Here is a 24,739-nt window from a genome sequence, read left to right as displayed (position 1 = left end):
ATTGTATAAAGTTAATGAACTCAAGTTTTGTTTTTTTTGTGGGGTTTTTTTTTTCACAGAGACAAAGTCAGAGAGAGGGATAGACAGGGACAGACAGACAGGAACAGAGAGATGAGAAGTTTTTCAATCATTAGTTTTTCGTTGCACATTGCGACACCTTAGTTGTTCATTGATTGCTTTCTCATACGTGCCTTCAGCAGACCGAGTAACCCCTTGCTAGAGCCAGTGACCTTGGGTCCAAGCTGGTGAGCTTCTGCTCAAACCAGATGAGCTTATTGCTAAAGCTAGCAACCTCGGGGTCTTGAACCTGGGTCCTCGGCATCCCAGTCCAACACTCTATCCACTGCGCCACCACCCAGTCAGGCTGAACTCAAGTTTTATTCATCATAAAATCCATACAACTCCTCATCACTGTCAAAACTCCCATCCGTTAGCTTGTCCTCATCTGTGTCTGATGACGAATCACTGTCTTCAACAATGAGCGCAAAAACAAGCGCGAAAAAGCGGGAAATGCAAGTAAAAAAATCTACAACCACTGTATAAGATGCACCCAGTTTTTAGACCCCAAATTTCTTCAAAAAAAGTACATCTTATATATGGGGTAAAACTGTATATATCCAGAGGGAAAGAAGCAAATTAGGAAGCTGTAGTTGTCATTGAAATTACACATACTTCTTTGGCCAACCGAGAACTGTCCTTATCTTACAAATCTGTGAAACCAGAAATGGAACTGTAGAACTTGTTCAAATCCTGCAACTTGGGACCATTGAGAACTAGAACTGCTCTTTTCTCAAAGCCATGAGAGCTGAAGTTGGGACAACTTGATATAAACTTCAGAGCGCTCACCACAATTTGGGCCTATTGCAGAAAGATCACCAGAAGCATTCAAACTTCAAACCAGGAAAACCCATCAAATTGTCACTGCCTGCCTTCACTGTTGGAAATGATTCGATCCAGACATCTAGAAATCTTCCTGCCTGCCTGCCTTCAGAATTCAGAAACTGGGATTATAGCCTGCTCCATCACTAACTGTCATTTTCCTTTTGTTTCCGTAAGAATGCCTCCTAAATACCTAATTGCTTGCACCATAGGCCTAACTTTGGAACCCACCAGCATCACTGGCTCCTGAAGTTAGGTAAAACTGTTCAATTAAAATGACCTATTGTCAACACCGAGACTGGTTTAATGCGATATTGAACAGTCAGCCCAGCTTCTAGAATGTGTAACTTCTCAGGAAGTTTCAAAGGTAGGACTGAAGGGGTTCAGAACAGGCCATCCCAAGATGTGCCACTTTGGCATGTGAATTATTTTGAGCCTGTGAGAAACTTTTACCTCTCCCTCAAAGAATTTAAATTAGGGGTCTTAATTAGAGGCCCATAATTAGAGTTATCACCAGAAATAACTGGGGCAAACTTCTAAGTGCTGAACATCTGTTCTTCTTATTGTTCTGCAGGGGCCTTCCTCCCCTCTGAAGCCTCTAGGGGCCTTACCTCATCCTCAGCCCAGAAGGTCAGAGAGGCCTCATTTTCCCTTTCTGTTTCTGAGTCTCTCCTGTATGTGGGGTCTTTGGCTCACATATGTGGATTCCCACACATATATCATTAAATTTGGTTATTTTCTCTGGTTAATCTATCTCACATAGATCTAATTATTAGACCTGCCCAAAGAACCTAGGAAGGTAGAATAAAATTTCTTCTTCCCCTACACCAGAAAATTTGATTGTTTAAGATATTGCTGAATAGTTTTATGGGACTGTTATTTAATATCTGTTTTACTTGTTAGGCTATTGTTGTAGGAGAGCTTAGATAATCTCAACTGCAAGATGAAAAATAAGATCAGATCAATTCTTAGAACATTCTTTTCCAAATTTTTAACATGCCTAACTTAAGTTATTTAGATCATTTTGCCTGCTTTATGTTATAGTGGAATAGATAAGTATGTGTTCATCATTTGTCCAGCATTTAGTTTTAAACACTTTAAATACAGTCATGTGCCACTTAACAATGAGCATTCTTTCGAAAAATGCATAGTTAGGCGAGTATGTGAACATTATAGAGTATACTTGCATTCTAGATGGTATGGACTACAACAGTGGTCCCCAACCTTTTTTGGGCCATGGACCAGTTTAATGTCAGAAAATATTTTCACAGACAGGCCTTTAGGGTGGGACGGATAAATGTATCACGTGACCGAGACAAGCGTCAAGAGTGAGTCTTAGATGGATGTAACAGAGGGAATCTGGTCATTTTTTAAAAACAAAACATCGTTCAGACTTAAATATAAATAAAACGGAAATAATGTAAGTTATTTATTCTTTCTCTGCAGACCAGTACCAAATGGCCCATGGCCCGGTACCGGTCCATGGCCTGGGGTTGGGGACCACTGGCCTGCAGCACACTGAGTCTATATGGATAGCCTATTGCAGTATAGGGGAGGAAAAGTCACTTTACCCTTATAGGTTATTCGCTAGACATCCCTGTAATAAAATACAGATTAACAGGAGAAAAACAAGCAAAAGTTTAATAGCATGTATACTTTCTTTATACATGAGAGAGTCTTAGGAGAATGAATAACTTGCCACAATGGCTGAAGCCATGATTTTTTTTTTTTTTTTTTTTACAGAGACAGAGAGAGAGAGGGATAGACAGGGACAGACAGACAGGAACGGAGAGATTAGAAGCATCAATCATTAGTTTTTTGTTGCAACACCTTAGTTGTTCATTGATTGCTTTCTCATATGTGCCTTGACCGCGGGCCTTCAGCAGACCGAGTAACCCCTTGCTTGAGCCAGTGACCTTGGGTTCAAGCTGGTGAGCTTTGCTCAAACCAGATGAGCCGACGCTCAAGCTGGTGACCTCGGGGTCTCAAACCTGGGTCCTCGGCATCGCAGTCAGACACCCTATCCACTGTGCCACCGCCTGGTCAGGCTGAAGCCATGATCTTAAACACCATCTTCAAGTGAAGACAAAAGAAGATGTTGGCACTCTGGGGAGTCAGTTATTTTCCATTCACTTCTAGAAACTTCATATCTATATCATGGTGGCTTACCTACCTTGTAGAAAGTTTGTTTATCGGTCTAAAAGGAAAAGCCCAGTAAACAAGGGTAATTCTGTTACGGAGATTTAAGTCCTTTTTTTTCTTCATTGATTAGAGGTCTTAGAGAAGCGGTCATCTCTATCTTGCAGATAGGTATAAAGAGGAAACACCCTTACAAATGGAGATTTCCCTTACAAATCTAAATGTCTTTTTCTTTTAATTCTTTTACCTATTGATTTTAGAGAGAGGGAGAGACAGAAAGAAACATCAGTTTGTTGTTTCATTTATTTATGAATTCACTGGCTGAATCCTCTCTGTGCCCTGACCAGGGATCGAACCATGTCCTTGGCATACTGGGACAACACTCTAACCAGCTGACTACTACCTGGCCAGGGCCAAATCTAAATGTCTTTAAAAGGTAACTTCTACTTGGTTTTCAGAGCTTCTCCTATATCTGCTCTTTAAAATTAAATTAACCAGCCTAAAATAATCCTTATGCCAAATAGTCAGATGTGAGAGTGACAATTTCTGTTCCCCTGCATCTGCTAGGCTATAAACCTATATAGCATGTCACTATACTAAATATGTATACTTAGGCAGTTGTAACACACTGTTAAGTATTTGTGTAATGTGTTGCACTGATAGGTCACTGGACAATGGGAATTTTTCAGCTCTATTATAATCTTATGGGACAACTACCCTCTATGCAGTCCATTATTGACTGAAATGTCATTATGTGGCACGTGACTGTATTTTATTTTGCTTAGCACACAGGGAGACAGTATAGGGAGAAAAGCCTGGTGTCCTTTTTTATGAATATATTTTCATCCATTTTCAGTGCTCACAAAGGAGCCAGATCACACTTGGGTGAGTCTCCTCTGCCATTTACAGACAGGCATTCAAGCTGGGAAGAGGTTTTTCTGCCCAAACAAGCACGTGTACAAAATAATGACATCAAAAACCTTTACATTTGACTTGAATAATGTTGCACATTTACATATTTGGGAACATATCACCCACTTTCTCCCCTCCAATCTATGATGTATAACTATAATTGACATCTAGAATTGTTATAGATAAGCTATAAAATTGGTACCATAAACAGAATAATTAAGGATTGTGTCTTTCCCTTTGGCAAATGGTTTTGTTGATCTAGCTACTTCTCTTCATTCTGCCTTACTACAATAAAAAGAAATCCTGAAATGGTTCTTAACATGTTGGCTCGGTTCAACAGCTACATGTAATAAAGATGTCTCATATTCAGATCAGTTATTAAATCTTCATTACCTTACTGTGTGCTGCTACTAATTAAAAGACATTTCCTATTCACATGAAGTTTGTGGCTTGATTTAACTTCTTGCTCCTTTGTATTGTTCTATATGCTTGTTCAAGTGCTTGGTCTGAAATGGGAAGATACTAGTGATCTATATGTATGAACACAGTATGTGTAAGGCCTTATTTTATGTGCCATTTTCATTAAATCCTCCCAGAATATAAATGCAGGAGGTAACAGTGCTAGCCGGAAACCCAGGCCTGGCTCCAAAGCCTGGCTCAGCCATTACAGTACCTAGTTAGTAGCTTTCTGGAGTAAGCCTGTGCCTCTTCTTTGGGCCTTCTTAATCATGGTCATTACAAAGCCTCTGCAACTCATCCTATATTCTAGTTTCATAAAATAGCAAGCCTTCTTGAAGTTTTTTACTTTCAATGATTTTTCATTCCCTCCAGGAAATACATCTTACGTGTTGACTCACCTACTTTATAGAAACTTTGCATGTTCTTTAGTCTAAAACAGTGATTCACAATTACATTTTTATGTACTTACATGCCAGTAAGATAAAGGAGCTGTTTAATCAAGATCTTAAAAGGTTGGTTTTTGTCTTCCTTCTGATCTTTGTAGGGTAAAAGGTACCAGTGGGATGCAGAAACTCAAGGATGGATTCTCGGTTCTTTTTTTTATGGCTACATCATCACACAGATTCCTGGAGGATACGTTGCCAGCAAAGTGGGGGGAAAACTGCTGCTAGGATTCGGGATCCTTAGCACTGCTGTCTTCACCCTGTTTACTCCCATGGCTGCAGATTTCGGAGTCGGCGCTCTCATTGCACTCAGAGCCCTGGAAGGACTAGGAGAGGTAATTCTTTTCTCTCTTTTTCTCTTCCCCTATATCACTTTCTTGTCTTCTTGAAGATATCATCCTTTGGTATGAATAGAACGAAAAATTGATATTAGAAGATAATAGGGCTTTTATCTTTTAACTAAAAAGTATTAACTTTCTAATAACCTGAGTAGATTTCCTTTGTGGTCAATCAAGTCTCTAGTGGGAGCTCCCTGAAATTGAATGCTTTACTCAAAGAGTAGAGAAAACATTTTCCAAGAGACCTTTCACAGCTCACCTTACTCTCTTACTGTAGGAGATGAGAAATTAAACGCTATTAAAACAGTTAAGATGGGCCTCGAACTTTCCCTGCAGTTCATCTCTGCTGTGTCATTGATTGCACAGATCTAAAACACATTTTACACAATAGGTTATTGACTTACCTTTTATACTTTTAGATTTGTTGCTATTCAGAGAACTTCCTCTTTATCATTTGTTTGTTTGTTTTTCTGGTCTCCTAACATAGAAACAAATTATCATTTTATATAATTTTCTTTGGCTCTAAGATTCTTCTGATCTTTTTGTTGCTTTTAGAATTGTTATTTATTTTTATGGCTTTTTTCCTCTCCTCCTAAGACTTATCATTTTAAAAAGTTTTTCAATTTCTTTTTTTTTTAATTTTTATTTATTTATTTATTACAGAGAGAGAGTCAGAGAGAGGGATAGACAGGGACAGACAGACAGGAACGGAGAGATGAGAAGCATCAATCATTAGTTTTTCATTGCGCATTGCGACACCTTAGTTGTTCATTGATTGCTTTCTCATATGTGCCTTGACCATGGGCCTTCAGCAAACCGAGCAACCCCTTGCTTGAGCCAGCAACCTTAGGTCCAAGCTGGTGAATTTTTGCTCAAACGAGATGAGCCGATGCTCAAGCTGGTGACCTCGGGGTCTCAAACCTGGGTCTTCTGCATCCCAGTCTGATGCTCTATCCACTGCGCCACCGCCTCGTCAGGCAGTTTTTTAATTTCTTATCTTTTTCCTCTCCACTTCTCTGCATTTCATCACATGTACCTCCATCTTTAGATAATGATCTCCTTTTATTTCTAACTCTGAACTTCTACCCATGAAACCAAAGCATAGATTTAGTTTACTCTCTCTCAACACTTCTTTAACCCAAGCAAAATAGTAGCCTCTGGGCTTGTTGTAAAGCACAAAGGTTATTTTAGGTAATACTGTATTATGGTATGTTGGAAAGCCACTAATTTGAGCTAGGAAAGCAGGGTTTGAATAATAGTTTTACTGCAAAAACGTTAGGTAAGTCCTAATCTCTGGGCCTCAGTTCCATCATTTTTTAAAATTGGGACTAAAATACCTGCCTCATATTTCAGTCACAGCTCAAATTGGATAGTGCTAAAATACTTCGGCAAATGCCAAATACTATTTAAATTTAAGCTTTGATCACTCATCCAAACACTCTTATTTTGTCCTTATCAAATAGAGGTGTACTAAAGAAACCCCTCTTAACTACAAAATCAAAATTACCACCGTATTATCAGGTTCCTCTTTTCTTACCAGTAAGTAAGTTTACTTAATTGTAGTATGTTTGCTCTGTTCAGATAGTGAATCTCCTTGCTGAATGTGTTCCCATATTTAGCATACTGCCTATTTATGCCACTTATTTAGCATTATGGTATATTGATTGGCTGCTGTCTCACGAAACTGTTTCTGAGTATAATTTAAGTTGTGTTTATTCTTAGGTTCTTTTGTCTTTATTTCTCTAGTATGTATTATATGTACATTGCCTCATTCATAAACTTAGGTCAGCATTTTTCATCCCTAGTGTCTGATTCACCATAAATGTACCTACATTGTCCCTAGGGTTTTATAATAAACTTTTCTACAGTATAATCTTTGTGGACACTTTTCAGTGCCTTAAGGTTTTTTCTGTAATGACTCCTCCTGTTGCTTCATGATGCAAAGTCTTCCCGATTTGGAATGCTGCCTAAATCATTTTTGCTTTTACTGGTATTTTTTATTTTCTTTTTGAAAGAATCAGAAGAAAGCACAGTGTATTAAAGCATGTAGTCTTCTCTCCATTGATAGCACCAGCTATCACTTCTTTTTTCAGCAGTCATGCAGGATAGGGAGTTTTATCTCTGCTTTACATTCAGAGAACTGGATTTCGAGGAGATTAACTGAGGCTACACAGTTAGCGAGTGGCCAAGGAGAGCTGGGAATCCACTGCTTTGAATCTGCCAGAACCTGTTCTCTCCCCTTCCTCCGTAGCATTCCCTCCTCTCCGCAGTCTGGGAGCCTCCATTGCCTCCATCTGCCAGAACCTGTTCTCTCCCCTTCCTCTGTAGCATCCCTCCTCTCCGCAGTCTGGGAGCCTCCATTGCCTCAATCTACCGGAACCTGTTCTCTCCCTTCCTCCGTAGCATCCCTCCTCTCCGCAGTCTGGGAGCCTCCATTGCCTCAATCTACCGGAACCTGTTCTCTCCCTTCCTCCGTAGCATCCCTCCTCTCCGCAGTCTGGGAGCCTCCATTGCCTCAATCTACCGGAACCTGTTCTCTCCCTTCCTCTGTAGCATCCCTCCTCTCCGCAGTCTGGGAGCCTCCATTGCCTCAATCTACCGGAACCTGTTCTCTCCCTTCCTCCGTAGCATCCCTCCTCTCCGCAGTCTGGGAGCCTCCATTGCCTCAATCTACCGGAACCTGTTCTCTCCCTTCCTCCGTAGCATCCCTCCTCTCCGCAGTCTGGGAGCCTCCATTGCCTCAATCTGCCAGAACCTGTTCTCTCCCTTCCTCCGTAGCATCCCTCCTCTCCACAGTCTGGGAGCCTCCATTGCCTCTCCGCACTGTCCCTGGCGTTTACGAGGCTAGTTATTCCCAGAAAGAAAAGAAAATTAGAAAAAAAAACTATGAACACTCTAATTGAATTCATTTTTTTTCCAGACCATTTTTCCTATCAATTAAGATCAATTTTAATTAATTCCAGTATTTCAAAGTATTAGGTCAGTATTTTTAAAAGTTATATATTGGTAACATTCCCATTTAATTCAGCCATTAGTAAAGTGAATGATGCCCTGCCTGGCTGGGTAGCTCAGTTGGTTAAAGCATCATCCCACTACACCAAGGTTGCAGTTCAATCCCTGGTCAGGGTACATGCAAGAATCAACCAGTGAATGCATAAATAAGTGAATAGATAAATTGATGTTTCTCTCTTTCCCCCCATAAGTGTGTATATACACACACACCTTCATCTCAAAAAAACAAAGACAAAAGCGAATGAGTAAAATTAACCTTGAGAGAGGGATCCCTTATGTCGTCATTCAGTACGTTCTTTTAGATTTATTGTAACCCTTACCTTAGTCCTCAAACTAGTTGACAGAATCCACAAATCTTTGTTCAGATTTTGAAAGTACTTCATTAAAAGGTAGATTCACTTAACACTATAAAGACGTCTCACTGAACCTGATTCTGGTTTGATTCTTATCCAGAAATTTCTCTTACATCAAAATTATCTGAATTAAAATCATTAACAAAACTACTTTATATGTCATCAGAAATATCCTTTTCCCTCCGCAGGGTGTTACATTTCCAGCCATGCATGCCATGTGGTCATCTTGGGCTCCCCCTCTTGAAAGAAGCAAGCTCCTTACCATTTCATATGCAGGTGAGATAACTATTCTTATAAAAATTTTTGCTATAACTTGTTATGTCATATGAACCTTGCATAAAAAGTGCCTGCACACCAGAATCATGTAATGTCAGAGGCCTTCTAGGGGGAAAGTTAAGTTTTGAGGGTATAATTTTATTATTAATTTCTCTTTTAGCTCAACTGTATATAGTGTTCTGTCTTAATTAATTAATGTCATTTTCTTCACCTGCCATCATTTATTTCAAAAAAATGTTGACTTTTCAGACGTTGGTATAGAGAAGGCTCTGTTTTTGTAAAAAGTCCAATGGCTGAAAAATTGAACACTTATCCTTAAATTGTGATTTCTAATTTTATTATCTAATGCACATACATGACTCTCAACCCATCTCTTCATATTATCTTCATATATATTTTTTCTATGCGTGTATTTGTCACTTTGTTCTAAAGTGAGATGGAATGAGCTTTATATGTGAATTTTAATTTTACCAGATTACACAAGAACTCTAACCTTTCTTCCATTAACTCTAGCCTTTCTTTCATTATCTTGACCTGACTGTTTTTAAATCCCATGGTTGAGAAAGTCTTCTCTGTGGTGACTTATTTGCTAAACCCTAAAGGATAAGAACGAACTAGTCATGCAAAGAGTAGAAAGAAGAGCATTCCAGCCAGTCAGAACAGCATGTACAAGGGTTCTCAGGTAGAAAACGCATGAGGGTTCAAAGAAATGAAAAACCACTATTGGTGGCTAGAACATAATGAATAAAAGGGATATGGTGTAAGAACTTAGAGAAATAGATATAAACCAGATAATATCAGGCCTTACAGACTACAGGAAAGAATGAGGATTCTTTTTTTCCCAAAGTACAATGGGGAGACATCAGAGGTTTTTAATCAAGAGAGCGATATGATCCCATTTAAGAAAATGATTCTTGCAGCTGTACAGAGATTGACATGAGATATCTGATAAGTTCAAGAACAGGTACTCTCACCTACGGTGGCGCAGTGGATAAAGCGTCGACCTGGAAATGCTGAGGTCGCCGGTTCAAAACCCTGGGCTTGCCTGGTCAAGGCACATATGGGAGTTGATGCTTCCAGCTCCTCCCCCCCCCTCTGTCTCTCTCTCTCCTCTCTCTCTTTCTCTCTCTCTGTCTTTCTGTCTCCTCTCTGAAAAAAAAAAAATGAATAAATAAAATAAAATAAAATAAAAAAAGAACAGGTACTATCTGTGGTTCCCCTTTACCCACTGAATACAGTCTAAACTAGAACTAGTGGTCAGCATTCTTTACATTTTCCACCACTTCATTTCAACTAGCCTGTACTCTGGCACATAGAGCCTGGCATGGAGTAGATATTCAGTAACTATTCGACTTGTTTTTCCAGCCCTAATATCCTATTCTGTTCCTTCACCCAGATGAAGTTCCCAAACCCACTCACTGCTTTCCTCCTTCCATTCCTTTACTCCTCCTGTTATAGCTCCCTCTGTATCTTCTTTCTTACCTTGTTTCTATAAGACCAGATCTTACATACCTTTTCAAAGTCCATTGCTGCTGCTTACATCTTTCCCTGACCTCTGAAAGAGCTAATCTGTCCCATATTTGAATTTTCATACTGCTCTGTGACACTTACCACTTTCTAGCATGTAATAATAAAGACCAAAACTTGAGCCAAGAAATAATAGCTGATTATTTTAGCTTCCACCACACTATGATGTCTTGTGTTTGGTGGTTAAAATGAATTTTATTATTTATCTGAACCAATTGTTTCTAATATATTTTGGGCATATATTAAAAGCTTCATTCTTATTTCGTCAGGTGTGTTATCTAGGTCACGTTTGTCAGCCTCCAGGACCATCTTTGAACCCCAGATACCTGGATTTCTAATGTGGCATCTACTAGCTCATATTATAATAGGTCTTATATTGATTGGAGCCTTTTAACTCATCAATAACTACTACATAGTTTTAACTAGTGGAACTACATAATAACATATATAGTTTACATATTATGGGTTTTCTAGTAAATGATTCCTTAAGAAAATGGATTGTTGTATTTACATGTGACTAATTCAGCTCTTGTAGAATCTGAATCATTCTTTCTCTTCTCCATTATCTGTCACCCATCTTCTTGAAGCAGTAGATGTGTCCCTTCTTGGTCATCTTTCTCCAAAGTTTACAAAGTCTTTGTTGTTCTAGGAGCACAACTTGGGACAGTAATTTCTCTTCCTCTTTCTGGAATAATTTGCTTCTACATGAATTGGACTTATGTCTTCTATTTTTTTGGTAAGTTGATTGAAAATTTTAACCTAAATTATAATATAACAAATCCAAAATGTAATAGTAATCTTATAATTTGTTTAAAATATATATTAATTCACTGAAGTAATCATCTCCTAAACCACAAAGCTCTAAAACACTGATAAGAAGTTAACATGGTTAAAATGATCTACATGAGTTTTGACCTGCTACTGCTTTTGGACTGCTTCTCAATAGAAACTGCTGTTAAATCCAGCACTTAAATACTTATACTTACTATCAAAAAATGCTATGTTGGATATTATAGAAATGTATATTTTGACAAATTCCTTCTCAAGCAAAGTACATAGATGCTTTCACTTGGTAGTTTTAATCTTGTCCCAGGACCTTTTATTTCTTAATCTCATTAGCATAATCTTACACATTTTAAATAAATTAGATTGCCACAAAGGCATTTTATGCAGGAAATCTATCTGCAATCTAAACAAAAAAAATCAATAGTAATATAGCTGTGGAAATAATAGATTGTGGAAATTTATATTTTAAAAGATCTGTTGGTGTGTTCTGCGCCTTGAGTGTGCCTGCACCTGTCCCCACCCTTTTCTTTCCCAGGGCGGCTCTCTGGAGCCCCAGTGTCTTTCTCTCCTCCTCCCCCAGGTGTGTCCTGTCTGCCCTTCCTTTCCCTAAGCGCCGAGGACCCTTATTTTCCCTCTGTAACTTGTTTCCTGAGCCCACGAAGCCCAACTGGATCACTTCTTACACCTCTGACTTTCCAAATAAACTTTTGCAAAAAACTAAATAAGTACATAAAAATAAAAGATTTGTCTGGTATACTCTGATAGGCAGAGTTATACGGTCAAAAATTATTCTCTTAAAAATTTATAGGAAATAATACAGAAAGTAATTATCCCATTAAAGAATTTTGAGAGGAACTAGAAATGAAAACTAAATGGAAACCAAATTTACACTGAGTTTATAATTACATAATTTTTTCAAGATATGTGAAAATTGCTGTTGACGCATTCTAATTTTATTTAAATACTGTTTTTCTATTTCAAGGTATAGTTGGAATCATTTGGTTTGTTTTATGGATCTGGTTAGTTAGTGATACACCGGAAACTCACAAGACAATCTCCCACCAGGAAAGGGAATACATTCTTTCATCATTAAAAAATCAGGTATGGACTATGGTATATTTTTATAAACTTTGTTTTCTTCAGCATTAAGATACCAATTTTTTTTTTTTTCTGAAGCTGGAAACGGGGAGGCAGTCAGACAGACTCCCACATGCGCCTGACCGGGATCCACCCGGCATGCCCACCAGGGGGCGATGCTCTGCCCATCTGGGGCGTCGCTCTGCCGCAATCAGAGCCATTCTAGTGCCTGAGGCAGAGGCCACAGAGCCATCCTCAGCGCCCGGGCAAACTTTGCTCCAGTGGAGCCTCGGCTGCGGGAGGGGAAGAGAGAGACAGAGAGGAAGGAGAGGGGGAGGCGTGGAGAAGCAGATGGGTGCCTCTCCTGTGTGCCCTGGCCAGAAATCGAACCTGGGACTCCTGCACGCCAGGCCGACACTCTACCACTGAGCAAACCAGCCAGGGCCCAATTTTTTTTTTTTACTGTATTGCCATCTTGACCAGAAGTCCAAGATACCAATTTTTAATAGGTATTTTTTATTGTGCATGCTGTAAATAAAGTGGAGCAGGCAAATGAAATAAATGTACAAAGTATTGATTTGTTTAGTCTGAAAAATTCCAATTGCCTCTAGATTAAATCTATGAAAAAATTACTTAAGAGCAGCAATTTTCAGTCTTTTTCATCTCATGACACACATAAACTAATTATTAAAATTCTTCAGCAGACCAAAAAATACATTTTTTACTGATATGACAAAAAAATGGGTATCATATCTTTTTTTAAAATTAACTTGAGAGAGTGAAACATTGATTTATTGTTCCACTTATTTATTCATTCATTCATTCATTCTTATATATGCCCTGACCCGGGATCCAGCCCACATCTTGGTGTATCTGGTTGACATTCTAACCAACTGAGTCACTGAACCACAGCCTGTTATAATTTTGATTCATTCACACAAGACAGCTATTGTCATGTTGACTGTTGTCATTTTTTTATTTGACAATCTAAGGGAAAAGAGGTCAGTGCCCCTGACTAAATAGTCAGATATTTTGTGTTTTAAAAATTCTTTCAGGCCCTGGCCAGGTGGCTCAGTGACTAAAGCATCAACCCAGCACACCAAGGTCACGGGTTTAAATCACAGTCAGGGCACTTAATAGAAGAAATCAATGAGTGCACAACTAAATGGAACTAAGTGGAACAATGAGTTGATGCTTCTCTTTCTTTCTCCCTTCCCCCCACTCTCCCTCGCTTAAATCAGTGGGGAAAAATTTTAATTATTGCAGCACACTCGTGTGCCACAGCATACTGGTTGAAAATCTTTTTTCTAGAGTAATGATTATGAAGTGAATCTTAAATTTTTTTCTTCTTAATTAGTAGAAAATAAAATGTGTTATTTATGAAAGGAATCTTATAGCTACATTCTAAATGTTACATGTTAGAAAACTAGTATATTTTTATCTGTGTTTTAAATAAGTGTGATTTAATGAGGACAGCAATTTATTATATCTAATAATATAATATATTCCTAATTGTCCCTCTGGAGTAGATCTTAGAAAAAAAGTTTATATCTTATTAAAGCTAAATTTTTATCACTTAATCAAACACAATAAATAGCAAATCAGAAATAAAAGTGTGTCATAATTTAATATAGTAAATACTCAAGACATGGAAACAACATATTTGCCTTTGGGGGGAAATAAAAAAATAATATGAAAACATTAGGAAAAATGAAAATATATATAGTCTTTTCTTAGTATTCTTAATGATGTCATATCACTTTATTAGTTTAAGAACATAAAATATTTCATTTGAAACTTCTCTTGCCCATTAAGTTCTTAACATTGATGTTTTCAATTTTTTTTTGATGTTTTCGATTTTTATATATAGTATGTAGAGGTCGGGGGAGGGAAGTAAAGAGAGACAAATACAGTGACAGAAAATGATTTGACTTTGGGTGATGGGCACACAAAACAATCACCAGTTCAAATGCTATAGAAATGTTTACCTGAAACCTTTGTACTCTTATTGATCAATGTCACTCCATTAAATTTAATTTTTAAAATAAAAAGGGGAAAAACAAATAAATATATACAGTATAGCCAGGCAGTATTTAAACTACTACTCATTTACATTTCTTTTAAGTTTTTAAATTTTGCTACAAATGTCTCTGTAAACTGCTGAACTTAGGAAATATGTCATCTCTTGGTTTTTGCCAAAGGTCAGCAAAAGCTTAGAAGAAATCAGCAATGTAAAAAGGGAAGTTACTTGGAGATCTTTGTGTCCTCCATGATGTTAATCAAATTAATTACCCACTTTTTCCCCTTAAGGAATAGAATTTAATGCCTTGTAAACAGGTCTTGCCACATAAAATTTGATATGTTTTGCACATTTTCTCAGCATTGATGGCCAACAGCTAGCTTTTTCTAGTACTTTATTTTTATGGACTTAGAAACTTTAGTTTCAGGGTTTTTGGGTTTTTTTTTCTGAAGTGAGAAGCAGGGAGGCAGAGACAGACTCCCGCATGTGCCTGACGGGGAATCCACCCAGCATGCCCACCAGGGGGCGATGCTCTGCCCATCTGGGGCATTGCTCCATTGCAACCAGAGCCATTCTAGCACCTGAGGCGGAGGCCATGGAGCCATCCTCAGCACCCTGGCCAACTTTGCTTCAATGGAGCCTTAGCTGCAGGAGGGGAAGAGAGAGAAAGGAGAGGATGAAGGGTGGAAAAGCAGATAGGTGCTTCTCCTGTGTGCGCTGGCTAGAAATTGAACCCAGGACTTCCATATACCGGGCCAGTGCTCTACCACTAGCCAAATGGCCAGCGCCGGTTTCAGATTTTTTTAAAAGCTTTCTCTACTTGATGTGTGTCTAAATCTGTCCATTATCCAAACCTAAGATTAATTTGTTCTTTCATATGCTTCAGGAAGTAGAATATTCAGAAGCAAGAGGAGTTAGGAGGATTGTTTCATAGAACCTCAAACTGCATTCTTAAACCAGATGATGTGGTAGTTGAAAATGTTATAAAACAGTGATGTTTCATGAAGTTCCAACTTTATTGGATCCAAAGATATACAGCATCTGTTGTATTTTATTCATTCTTTAAACATTTTATGAAAATTTATTATACCCTATATTCTTTGACAGGTACTGAGGACTTAAAAATTAGTAACAGAAAGAAACAAAACATCGTTCTTGTGGGGGTTTTGATCTCCAGAGGGAGACAGACATGCATGAACAGAATTTCAATCTCTATAGACTGCATGATGCAGTGCTGTAAGGCAGACAGCAGGCAGGGGGCCTCAGGCAGCCCGGGAGATACAGGAAAGCCCTCTGGTGCAGTGCCCTCTGTCCAGAGACCATCGAGAACATACCTAGAGTCCAACAAAGTTGTGTTTCTTGGTTTGTTTCAGTGAGGGAGAAAGCACCATCATAAAGCATCTCAGTAAGAGAGTTGAGAAGAACTTGTTACAGTTTAGACTTCTTTGATTGGAGGATTTAAAGAACTACTGTTTTGGTGCTGTCAAGAGAGCAGTAGCTACTTCTCTTTTTTTTTAATTATCTTAATTTGTATCTAGAAGGTGGGGCTAAAGTTGTTAGCCAGAAGAGATATTTGCTCCTTTTGTGGTTTATAGCATTCTTGTTTTTGTCTGTGCTCAGATAGAATTATAGAATGGTCTTATTTTTGTCTCATTCCATCCTGTTTATAGAGTGGCTTTGTTCAAGTTCAGTGGTTGAACACCATGACCTAGTTTGTTAGAAGCAGGCCAGCTCAGATGACAACAGCCTGAGGCTACCTTTTTCTTTCTCACTAATAAAAGCTGTATCTGTTCCATCTTGAAAGGAAAGATGGAGTTAGCCAGACAAACTGGGGGAGTGGGAGATGTGCAGGCATCGCTGGCCGAGGAAATGGTGTGACCAAAGGCACAGGTGGCAGAGGGGCTATCAGCCAGGAAGTGCAGCAGGCAGGTATAGCTGAATGTAAACAGCAATGAGCAGCGGGAGATACAGGGGGTAGGCAGAAGACAGATCATGGAGGGTCTCCTGGGTCTCATTGACTGTACTTTCACAGGTCATCCTGGGAAACTTTATCCTGTAGGCACTGGGATGCCATGAATTGTTTATAGGCTTGGTGACAGCATGAGGGTTGCATTTTAGAGCTTACACTGACCACCGTGTGGAGAGACCTGAGCCAGGTAGGCAGGGATTCCTGTTAGAATGCTTTCTCACATTCCAAGCTAAGAAAAAGTCAGTACTTACAGGAAGAAACGTGATTTCATTCTTACAATAAGTACAGTAGATCTTACATTCATGGTAGCACATGTAGTTCTAATTCTGATTTAGATATTGTTACAAACAGAGCAATAAAATCTTCAGGGCATTCTGCAGTTAAACTTAGAAAGCTAGCTTAAGACCATCAACTTCTACTCTCTTTTAAAGATGTCTTTTTAATAATAAATTGTGCAAAGACATTACCAGTTCACCCAGAGAGATTTTCTTTCCTAGAGATCCAGTGTTGGTTTTTTTCTTTTCTTAATTCCTGATAACAGCATGTTTTATAATGTTTTGATTCTCCTTTATATCTTAAAGAAAGAGTATCCATTTTGGCAATGTTGTGAAGTAAATGGGGACCTTGATTTGTATATTTAGTTGCTGTAAATTAAGAACACCTATTGCATGCAACTTTTTGTAAACTAAATTGTTATCACTTGCATTTGACAGGAAAAACATTTTTTTGTGACCTTGCATGTAGAATATACTCAAGTATTTACCCTTCCTATGTTCTAGAAAATTAACACGTTTGACAAGAAATAATTTTTTGTAGTTGGACCTTTTTCATTTCAGCTCGTATGGAAGAGAACTCATTTAGCTACAAATTTAATAATACATTCTCTGTACAAGATTTAAGACCTTGTTGATTGTTCCTTCAAAAATCTCTAAAGAAAATTTGCTTTGAAAATGTTGGTCGGGAAGATGATCTTAGCAATTTAAAAATGTCCTTTCCAGTGTATTTTCAGTCCTCACCAGCGGCATCTTAGAGTAATGTAGAGCTCTGATGTCATTGCCATTTGGGTTAATGAAGCCATAGAGAGTGTGTGTGTGGACAGTGCTTGATTGACAAGTCTGCTGTAAGTAATATTTTCAAACAATTGCAGGAGAATAATTTCTAGATTTAGAACAGCACAAAAGGCTGTTTTGATTTTATTAAGGTTTTACCTTAAATCTGTGTCATCTGTTATGATAGTCACTAGCCCACCTATTAAATTTTAACAAACTAAATTAATTAAAAATTCAGTTCCTATGTTTCTATGCTTCTCTTGCCAAATTGCAAGGTCTTCCTAGCCAGCCACACATGGCTGCTGGTCACCACACTGAGAAATGCTGACGAAGGACACTTCAGTCTCTGTAAAAGTAGTATTACACAGCACCACCTTAAAACCTTGCAGGATTTTTTAGTGTCTGCTAGACACTTGGATAGTTTCTCCTAGTAACATTTAAAAAGGCACGTTTAACTTGAATGTTTTTATAAATAAAGAATTTTCTTCCCTGAAACATAACTTATAATGTGGAAATATATACTATGAATTGATCTCACAATTCTTATTGGGAGAAAAGAAAGCTGTTGTTTTTGCAAACTGGGTCGTTTGCAAATGAACAGTAAGTTGTAACATGTGCATATCATATTTTTTCCAAACGTCACATAATTACTATTGCCTTTTTGTGGAGAGAATACTGTTAGCAACTTTCAAGTATGGTACATAATACAGTACTATTAACTATAGTCACCATGCTGTATATTGTTTCCAGATCTTATTTATCTTATAACTGGAAATTTATACTCTTTGACCCCTCAGCCCCTAGTAACTACTATTCTACTCTGTTTCTATGAGTTCCTTTTTTTAAATTCCACATATATCATACAATATTTATCTTTTGTCTGATTTGTTTCACTTAGCATAATTCCCTCAAGGTCCATTCATGTTGTATATGGTAGGATTTGTCTGTGGCTGACTAAATCATTATTCTCCAAGGGCTCCCCGACCTTGGCCAGGAGGGGCGAGAGCTGGTTCACAACCCCCCTCAGAGTTCACATCTAGGACCAAGGTCTGCTGTGCTTTGATCCGATGCACAGGTGTATGACCCCTCTCAGGTCCCTTAGCACATGGTGCTGCATCCCATAGCTCGCACGAAGGCACCTTTGTCTGTGGATGGAGCCAAGTGAGTCTAGGATGTACTCGACTGTCCTGCTGATGTCACTCTCCACTTATAGCTGGTCTTGGTTGGGCGATTCTCCAAACTTACCAAATTATTAAAAATTCAGTTGATATTTATGGGTGGTAAAAATATACCGGTATGGCTAAATTTGCTTGAGTTTTGCTTCATTTGTACAAACAAGATTATGCCTAAATACTGGTAAAACACTACAAAAGCTATTATCAGAGCCATATAGTCTTCTAAAACAGCAGAGTCAATACCTGCAAGTACATACAGCAGGAGTCTGTAGGAATGAGCACACACTTTCGGGAGAGGGATACATTATTAAGAATATATTTAGTTTTCTGAGATCCGATACATTTCAGCTTCTTGCACCTTGCAACACAGAAGTGTGATTCATTTCCTTTGTGGGCTTCAAAACCATATAAAAAGAGCTATGCTCCAAATTCCTTTGAATTCTAAAATCTCTAGACTGGTCTTATTCTTCCTCTCATCTCTGAGCTTTTCCAGCAGTGGGGGTGGATAGGGAGGTTGCAGATATTTCATCTCTATAACAAGAGGTCTCAAATTTTGCTACCCATTGAAATCCCCTGGGTATCTTTAAAAAAAAAACATTGCCACTACCTTAATAGCCACCTCCAACCTGGTTTAATTGGTCTGGGGTGTGATGTTGACAACAAGTTTTTAAGTTCCTCAGGTGATTCTAATGTACAGCAAAGTTTGGGAGGCATTGCTTTATAGAATCATAAACCTTTAGACTATATACCATTGCCCTACACTCAGAGGTTTTGTTATTGTTTTTTATTCAAAAGACCTGGCGTAGAGTACTGCCATCTCTAATTTCGGAGTGCCAAAGGTGATTCCAGCACAGCTGGAATTAAGAACCACTGCTGTGGCCCTGGCCGGTTGGCTCAGCGGTAGAGCGTTGGCCTGGCGTGCGGGGGACCCGGGTTCGATTCCCGGCCAGGGCACATAGGAGAAGCGCCCATTTGCTTCTCCACCCCCACCCCCTCCTTCCTCTCTGTCTCTCTCTTCCCCTCTCGCAGCCAAGGCTCCATCGGAGCAAAGATGGCCCGGGCGCTGGGGATGGCTCCTTAGCCTCTGCCCCAGGCGCTAGAGTGGCTCTGGTCGCGGCAGAGCGATGCCCCAGAGGGGCAGAGCATCGCCCCCTGGTGGGTAGAGCGTCGCCCCTGATGGGCATGCCGGGTGGATCCCGGTCGGGCGCATGCGGGAGTCTGTCTGACTGTCTCTCCCCGTTTCCAGCTTCAAAAAGAAAAAAAAAGTAAAAAAAAAAAAAAAGTTAAAAATAAATAAATAAATAAAGAACCACTGCTGTATAGAATAAGTGATCCCTCTCCTTCCCTTCCCAAGTCTCCATTTTGATGCATAGTGGAGAACACAAAGCCTTGCTACCAAGTCAAATAACAAGTACCCGGGAAAAGGTACTTGTTCCACAAGAGGGTTAATGCTGATTCTTTGTCTTTTTGAAATAACAGTGAATCCTGAAAGCAGAAACATTGTCTAGCTTTTGGGAAAGAAACTGCAGAGCCTCGTATATAGGAAATGTGATGATCTGATGGCCCAGCCCGTGGTCTCCAGGCTTTTCTTTTTCTTTTTTTTTATTTTGGGGGTTGATCCTTTCTTGATCATGCATCAGTAAAATGGTGGTGGGTCTAACAATCTGGGTTTATATATTTTTTCATTGTTATCTACATGTACTACTGTATTTATGTATTAGAAAACATGTAAAAATAGACTTTTTAACAGTAGTTAATTTTATTCTCCTTAAATCACAAAATAGTCTTTGGGTGTACAAATATCAGTAGTTACAGTCTTGACAAAAGGTCCCAGCTGGGGAGGGGGCAGTTAGTGGCCAGAACTCAAGGGATCTCTTTAAAGTGCTGACTGCCACCCTGGCTGGATAGTTCAGTTGGTTAGAGCATCATCTGGAAGCACAAAGGTGGTCAGTTAGATCCCCAGTCGGGGCACATACGGAGAAGCTCAGTGTTTGTCTGTCTCCCTCTCTCCCTCTCTCCCTCTCTCCCTCCCTCCCTCTCTCCCTCTCTCCCTCCCCTCCTCTCTCCCTCCCCTTCCTCTCTCACTGAAATCGATAAATGAATTTTTTAAAAGAGGCTGACACCCAGGTTAAAAGACTTGGGATAAGGGTGATGTTAGAGCTGCAGGGCTCCCACCTCAATTCCGGGAGAGAGACCCCAACCCTCTAGGAGGGCGTGGGCCCGGGCCATGGCGCCCTGGCCACAGTGTGCGGTGGCTGCTGCGCAGTATAAAGTGGGTATTTTAGAGGGTGATTAAGATGAAATGAACAGTATATACATAAATAAAATTTTTAATGGGAAATGCCTTTTTATCACTTAAAGATTAGCAATAATGTTACTTATTTAATGGCAGCAATGTGTGTAAATATGTTGTATTTGATGAGCCTGCCCGTTTTGCTCGGTGAGGCAGCTGACAGAGACCTCGTGAGGAAGTGTCAGCTGTTTCCTTACTGTTCACTTGTGCTCATTATTAGAATTCCCTTTTATTGACACTGTAAGAATCCGTTGAAAACACTGTTGATTTTGTGAGATTTGTTTTAATTAAAACTTGTTAAGAAAATCCATAAACCCACTTTAAAAGACAGGTGTGAACTGTAATACACTGCAATTCACTGAGGGCAAACAGACCAGTGGGATTGCCCGTGTCGATCAATTTTAACCAAGCGCTGCAAGGCAATAAAAGCTTTGTTTGTTCTGTTTGCCAGTTTTTTGTTGATTTTTGTTTTTGTTTTAGGAATTGCAAATCCTGGAGACATAGATTTGAATAGAAACCCAATGTGTTCCAAGGGGAGGGAAAGGGGCCATATTTATAAAGACAGAAAAAGAGGGCCTCCCAAAGAGGCCATGCCGTTGCTGTGGAAGAGCCGTGGTGGGTGCTGCCAGCCGACGTACACTTGTGTCTTCTATCTATTGCTGGGTGCAGATTTCACTTCTTACAAGAGAGTTCAGTTATGTGAGCCATTTCCAGGAGCTTCATCAGGATGTAGCCGCTTGGGTTAGCCGTTGTTTCACATGGAGGGGGTGCATTAACTCAGCTTCCTGAGGCCTCCCAGCTCCATTTTATATTGCTCTCCTGACAATAGCAACTCCATTTTGTTATTTTTCTTTTACATCTGATACACTCCAAGCCCAACCTATTTATTAAATATTAATAGAGTTTACTTTCTTTTTTTAGAATAAAAGTGAGTATAAATAAAAGTTCTAATATGTCTCCACACCCCAGTGGATCATCTTGCACACCCCTGGGATGCTCACACCCTACTTTGAAGACTATTATTCCAAATAGCGCCATAAAAAAAGTCCTATTGCTGCCCTGGCCGGTTGGCTCAGCGGTAGAGCGTCGGCCTGGCGTGCGGGGGACCCGGGTTCAATTCCCGGCCAGGGCACATAGGAGAAGTGCCCATTTGTTTCTCCACCCCCCCCTCCTTCCTCTCTGTCTCTCTCTTCCCCTCCCGCAGCCAAGGCTTCATTGGAGCAAAGATGGCCCGGGCGCTGGGGATGGCTCCTTGGCCTCTGCCCCAGGTGCTAGAGTGGCTCTGGTCGCGGCAGAGCGACGCCCCGGAGGGGCAGAGCGTCGCCCCCTGGTGGGCAGAGCTTCGCCCCTGGTGGGTGTGCCAGGTGGATCCCGGTCGAGCGCATGCGGGAGTCTGTCTGACTGTCTCTCCCCGTTTCCAGCTTCAGAAAAATACAAAAAAAAAAAAAAGATTAAAAAAAAATCTGGAATTTACTAATTAAGGTTGATAATGTTCTAGATGGAATTTTAGCTGATAAGGTACAGATCTACACACAGCAATACACAGCTGTAGCTCATCCTGAATGTGCCTGTATTTTCAGCTCTCTTCACAGAAGTCGGTGCCATGGATATCCATCCTAAAGTCCCTGCCACTCTGGGCTATTGTCGTTGCACACTTTTCTTATAACTGGGGTTTTTATACTTTGTTGACATTATTGCCCACTTATATGAAGGAGATCCTAAGATTCAATGTTCAAGAGGTAAGAATGTAATCATATGCTTCTTATATAAAGTACAGATTTTAAGTTACACACAGAATTTGCTTTTATCAATGCAAAATTAACTTATTTTGTATCTTCCATTGTACTCTAATATACTAAATTTTAGAGAATTCTCTTTCTGCTTCATAGTTGTTCTTTCTTTTCTCAGTGTGTGTTCATCTTGATTCCAAGTATCTTTTGGCTGCTACCCCTTTAACCACAGAACCCTACTAATCCTTAGGAACATGCCAGGATAGTGGATGACAACTTCAAGTGGCATAAATATTCACTTCTATGAGGGATGGTAGTGGCCTGACCAGGTGGTGGCACAGTGCATAGAGCATTGACCTGGGATGCTGAGGACCCAGGTTCAAAACCCCAAGGTTGCCAGCTTGAGTGCAGGCTCACCAACTGGAGCACAGGGTCACCAGCTTGAGCGTGGGATCATAGATATGACCCCATGGTTGCTGGCTTGAGCAACGGGTCACTGGCTCGGCTAGAGCCCATATGAGTCAAGGCACACATGAAAAAGCAATCAATTAACAACTGAAGTGCTGCAACTAAGAGCTGATGCTTCTCATCTCTCTCCCTTCCTGTCTGTCCATCCCTCTCTCTTTCTCTCACCTTCACTAAAAAAGAAAAAAAGGATGGTAGTTGGACTCTGATGGCAGCTGACAGAGGAGTTGGGGGTACTAGGTTCTTATGCAGAGGGTGTTCTACAGCATCATTCAGGCACTGGGAGAGCTGCAGTTGTAAAGCTGTATAAGGAGGACCTTCCTGGAATTGCCAGCTCCTTTGAACTCCTCAAATTGATGTAGTTCCTATTATCTCTACTTACATTGATGGATTCTGTCTTTAAAGAGAGTAAGGAAAAGCCTAAAAAGAGAAAGACACAGTTTAAAAGGAAAGTTGGTGGTATCTTTGCTTTCAAAATGAAGGTTAGATCAAAGACCTAACTGTAAGAGTTCAAACGATAAAACTCTTAGAAAGTATACAACCCTGTGACCTTGGACTGGGCAACAATTTCTCACATAGAACACCAAAACACAGGTAACCAAAGTAAAAAATAGATAAGTTGTACTTATCAAAATTAAAAATGTGCATCAAAGGATACTGTCAAGAATGAAAACCCATTGAAGGAGAGAAAATATTTGCAAATCATATATCTGATAAGGGTCTAGTACCCACAATATGTAAAGAATTCCTACAACTCAATAATGAAAAGACAACCCCATTTTTTAAATGAGGAAATGACTTGAATAGACATTTCTCCAAAGATACACAGATGGCCAATAAGCCCATGTAAAGATGCTCAACATCATTAGTCATTAGGGAAATGGAAATCAAAACCATAACCATATATTACTTCACACTTATTAGAATTAAAAGAAAAGAAAATAACAAGTGGTGTTGAGGGTAGAGGTAATGAAACCCTCATACATTATTAAAGAGACCCAGGGCAGGCCACCTCAAGCATCCCAAAATGGCATATTGATTATTTCCAACTAAAATCACTTAAGAAACAGCAGGAGTGGAAGGAGCTAATTCTCCTGCTAATCTAAATATAGAGAGAATAAAACTCTCACCTCCTTGTTTTCCATTGGACCCTACAAACGGAGATTCTGTGAGGCTGACAAGGTAAGTTTACCCTTTGCCCTCTCAATGTCAGATTGCACGTGGCTCTCTCGGCTGCCACAGCGCCAGGAAAAGGCAGTTTTCCCAGCAGGGACATTTCCTGACTGGCTCACCAAACCTGTTGAGGAGGAGGCAGAACTCCTCCCCCTTCTACGTTTCTTTAGTTATTATGGTTGGACTAGTAATGAAATAATAAAATTGACACAAGATAAATTAACAGGAGAAAACCAATTTAATACATGCACATGGAGAATCACAATAGATCATAAAATGACACTCAAAGAAATGATGAAACCAGGCACCGTTTTATACTTTTTAGACAAAGAAACAATGAATTTGTGAAAAATTGACAGGACAAAGAAAGTACTCAATAGTGCCCTGGCCAGGTAGCTCAGTTGGTTAGAGAAGGGGTCGGGAACCTATGGCTCGCGAGCTAGATGTGGCTCTTTTGATGGCTGCATCTGGCTCGCAGACAGATCTTTAATAAAAATAATAAAAACGTTAAAAATATAAAACATTCTCATATATTACAATCCATCCATTTTCTACTGCTCATGTTCATGGTTGTGGGTGGCTGGAGCCAATCACAGCTGTCCTCCGGGACAGCATCAAATTTTTATTAGATAATGCATAACGTACACAAGTATTTGTATGGCTC

General features: G+C 39.6%; 1 protein-coding gene across 7 annotated transcripts in view; it reads left to right on the top strand.

Moving 5' to 3' along the window:
* SLC17A5 (solute carrier family 17 member 5) overlaps positions 1–24,739 on the top strand; it is a 69,107-nt gene that overhangs the window by 18,995 nt on the left and 25,373 nt on the right. For all 7 annotated transcript variants that reach the window (XM_066253703.1, XM_066253672.1, XM_066253699.1 and 4 more), the window contains 5 exons: positions 4,934–5,167; positions 8,724–8,811; positions 10,988–11,074; positions 12,107–12,225; positions 22,288–22,446. In XM_066253703.1, the coding sequence (XP_066109800.1) occupies positions 4,934–5,167; positions 8,724–8,811; positions 10,988–11,074; positions 12,107–12,225; positions 22,288–22,446 (687 nt within the window). The remainder of the gene's footprint in view (positions 1–4,933; positions 5,168–8,723; positions 8,812–10,987; positions 11,075–12,106; positions 12,226–22,287; positions 22,447–24,739) is intronic.

Source organism: Saccopteryx bilineata, chromosome 1 (assembly GCF_036850765.1).
Source record: "Saccopteryx bilineata isolate mSacBil1 chromosome 1, mSacBil1_pri_phased_curated, whole genome shotgun sequence".
NCBI classification, from domain to species: Eukaryota; Metazoa; Chordata; class Mammalia; order Chiroptera; family Emballonuridae; genus Saccopteryx; species Saccopteryx bilineata.
The sequence above is the reverse complement of the archived record's forward strand: the minus strand, read 5'-3'. Positions and strand labels throughout refer to the sequence as shown.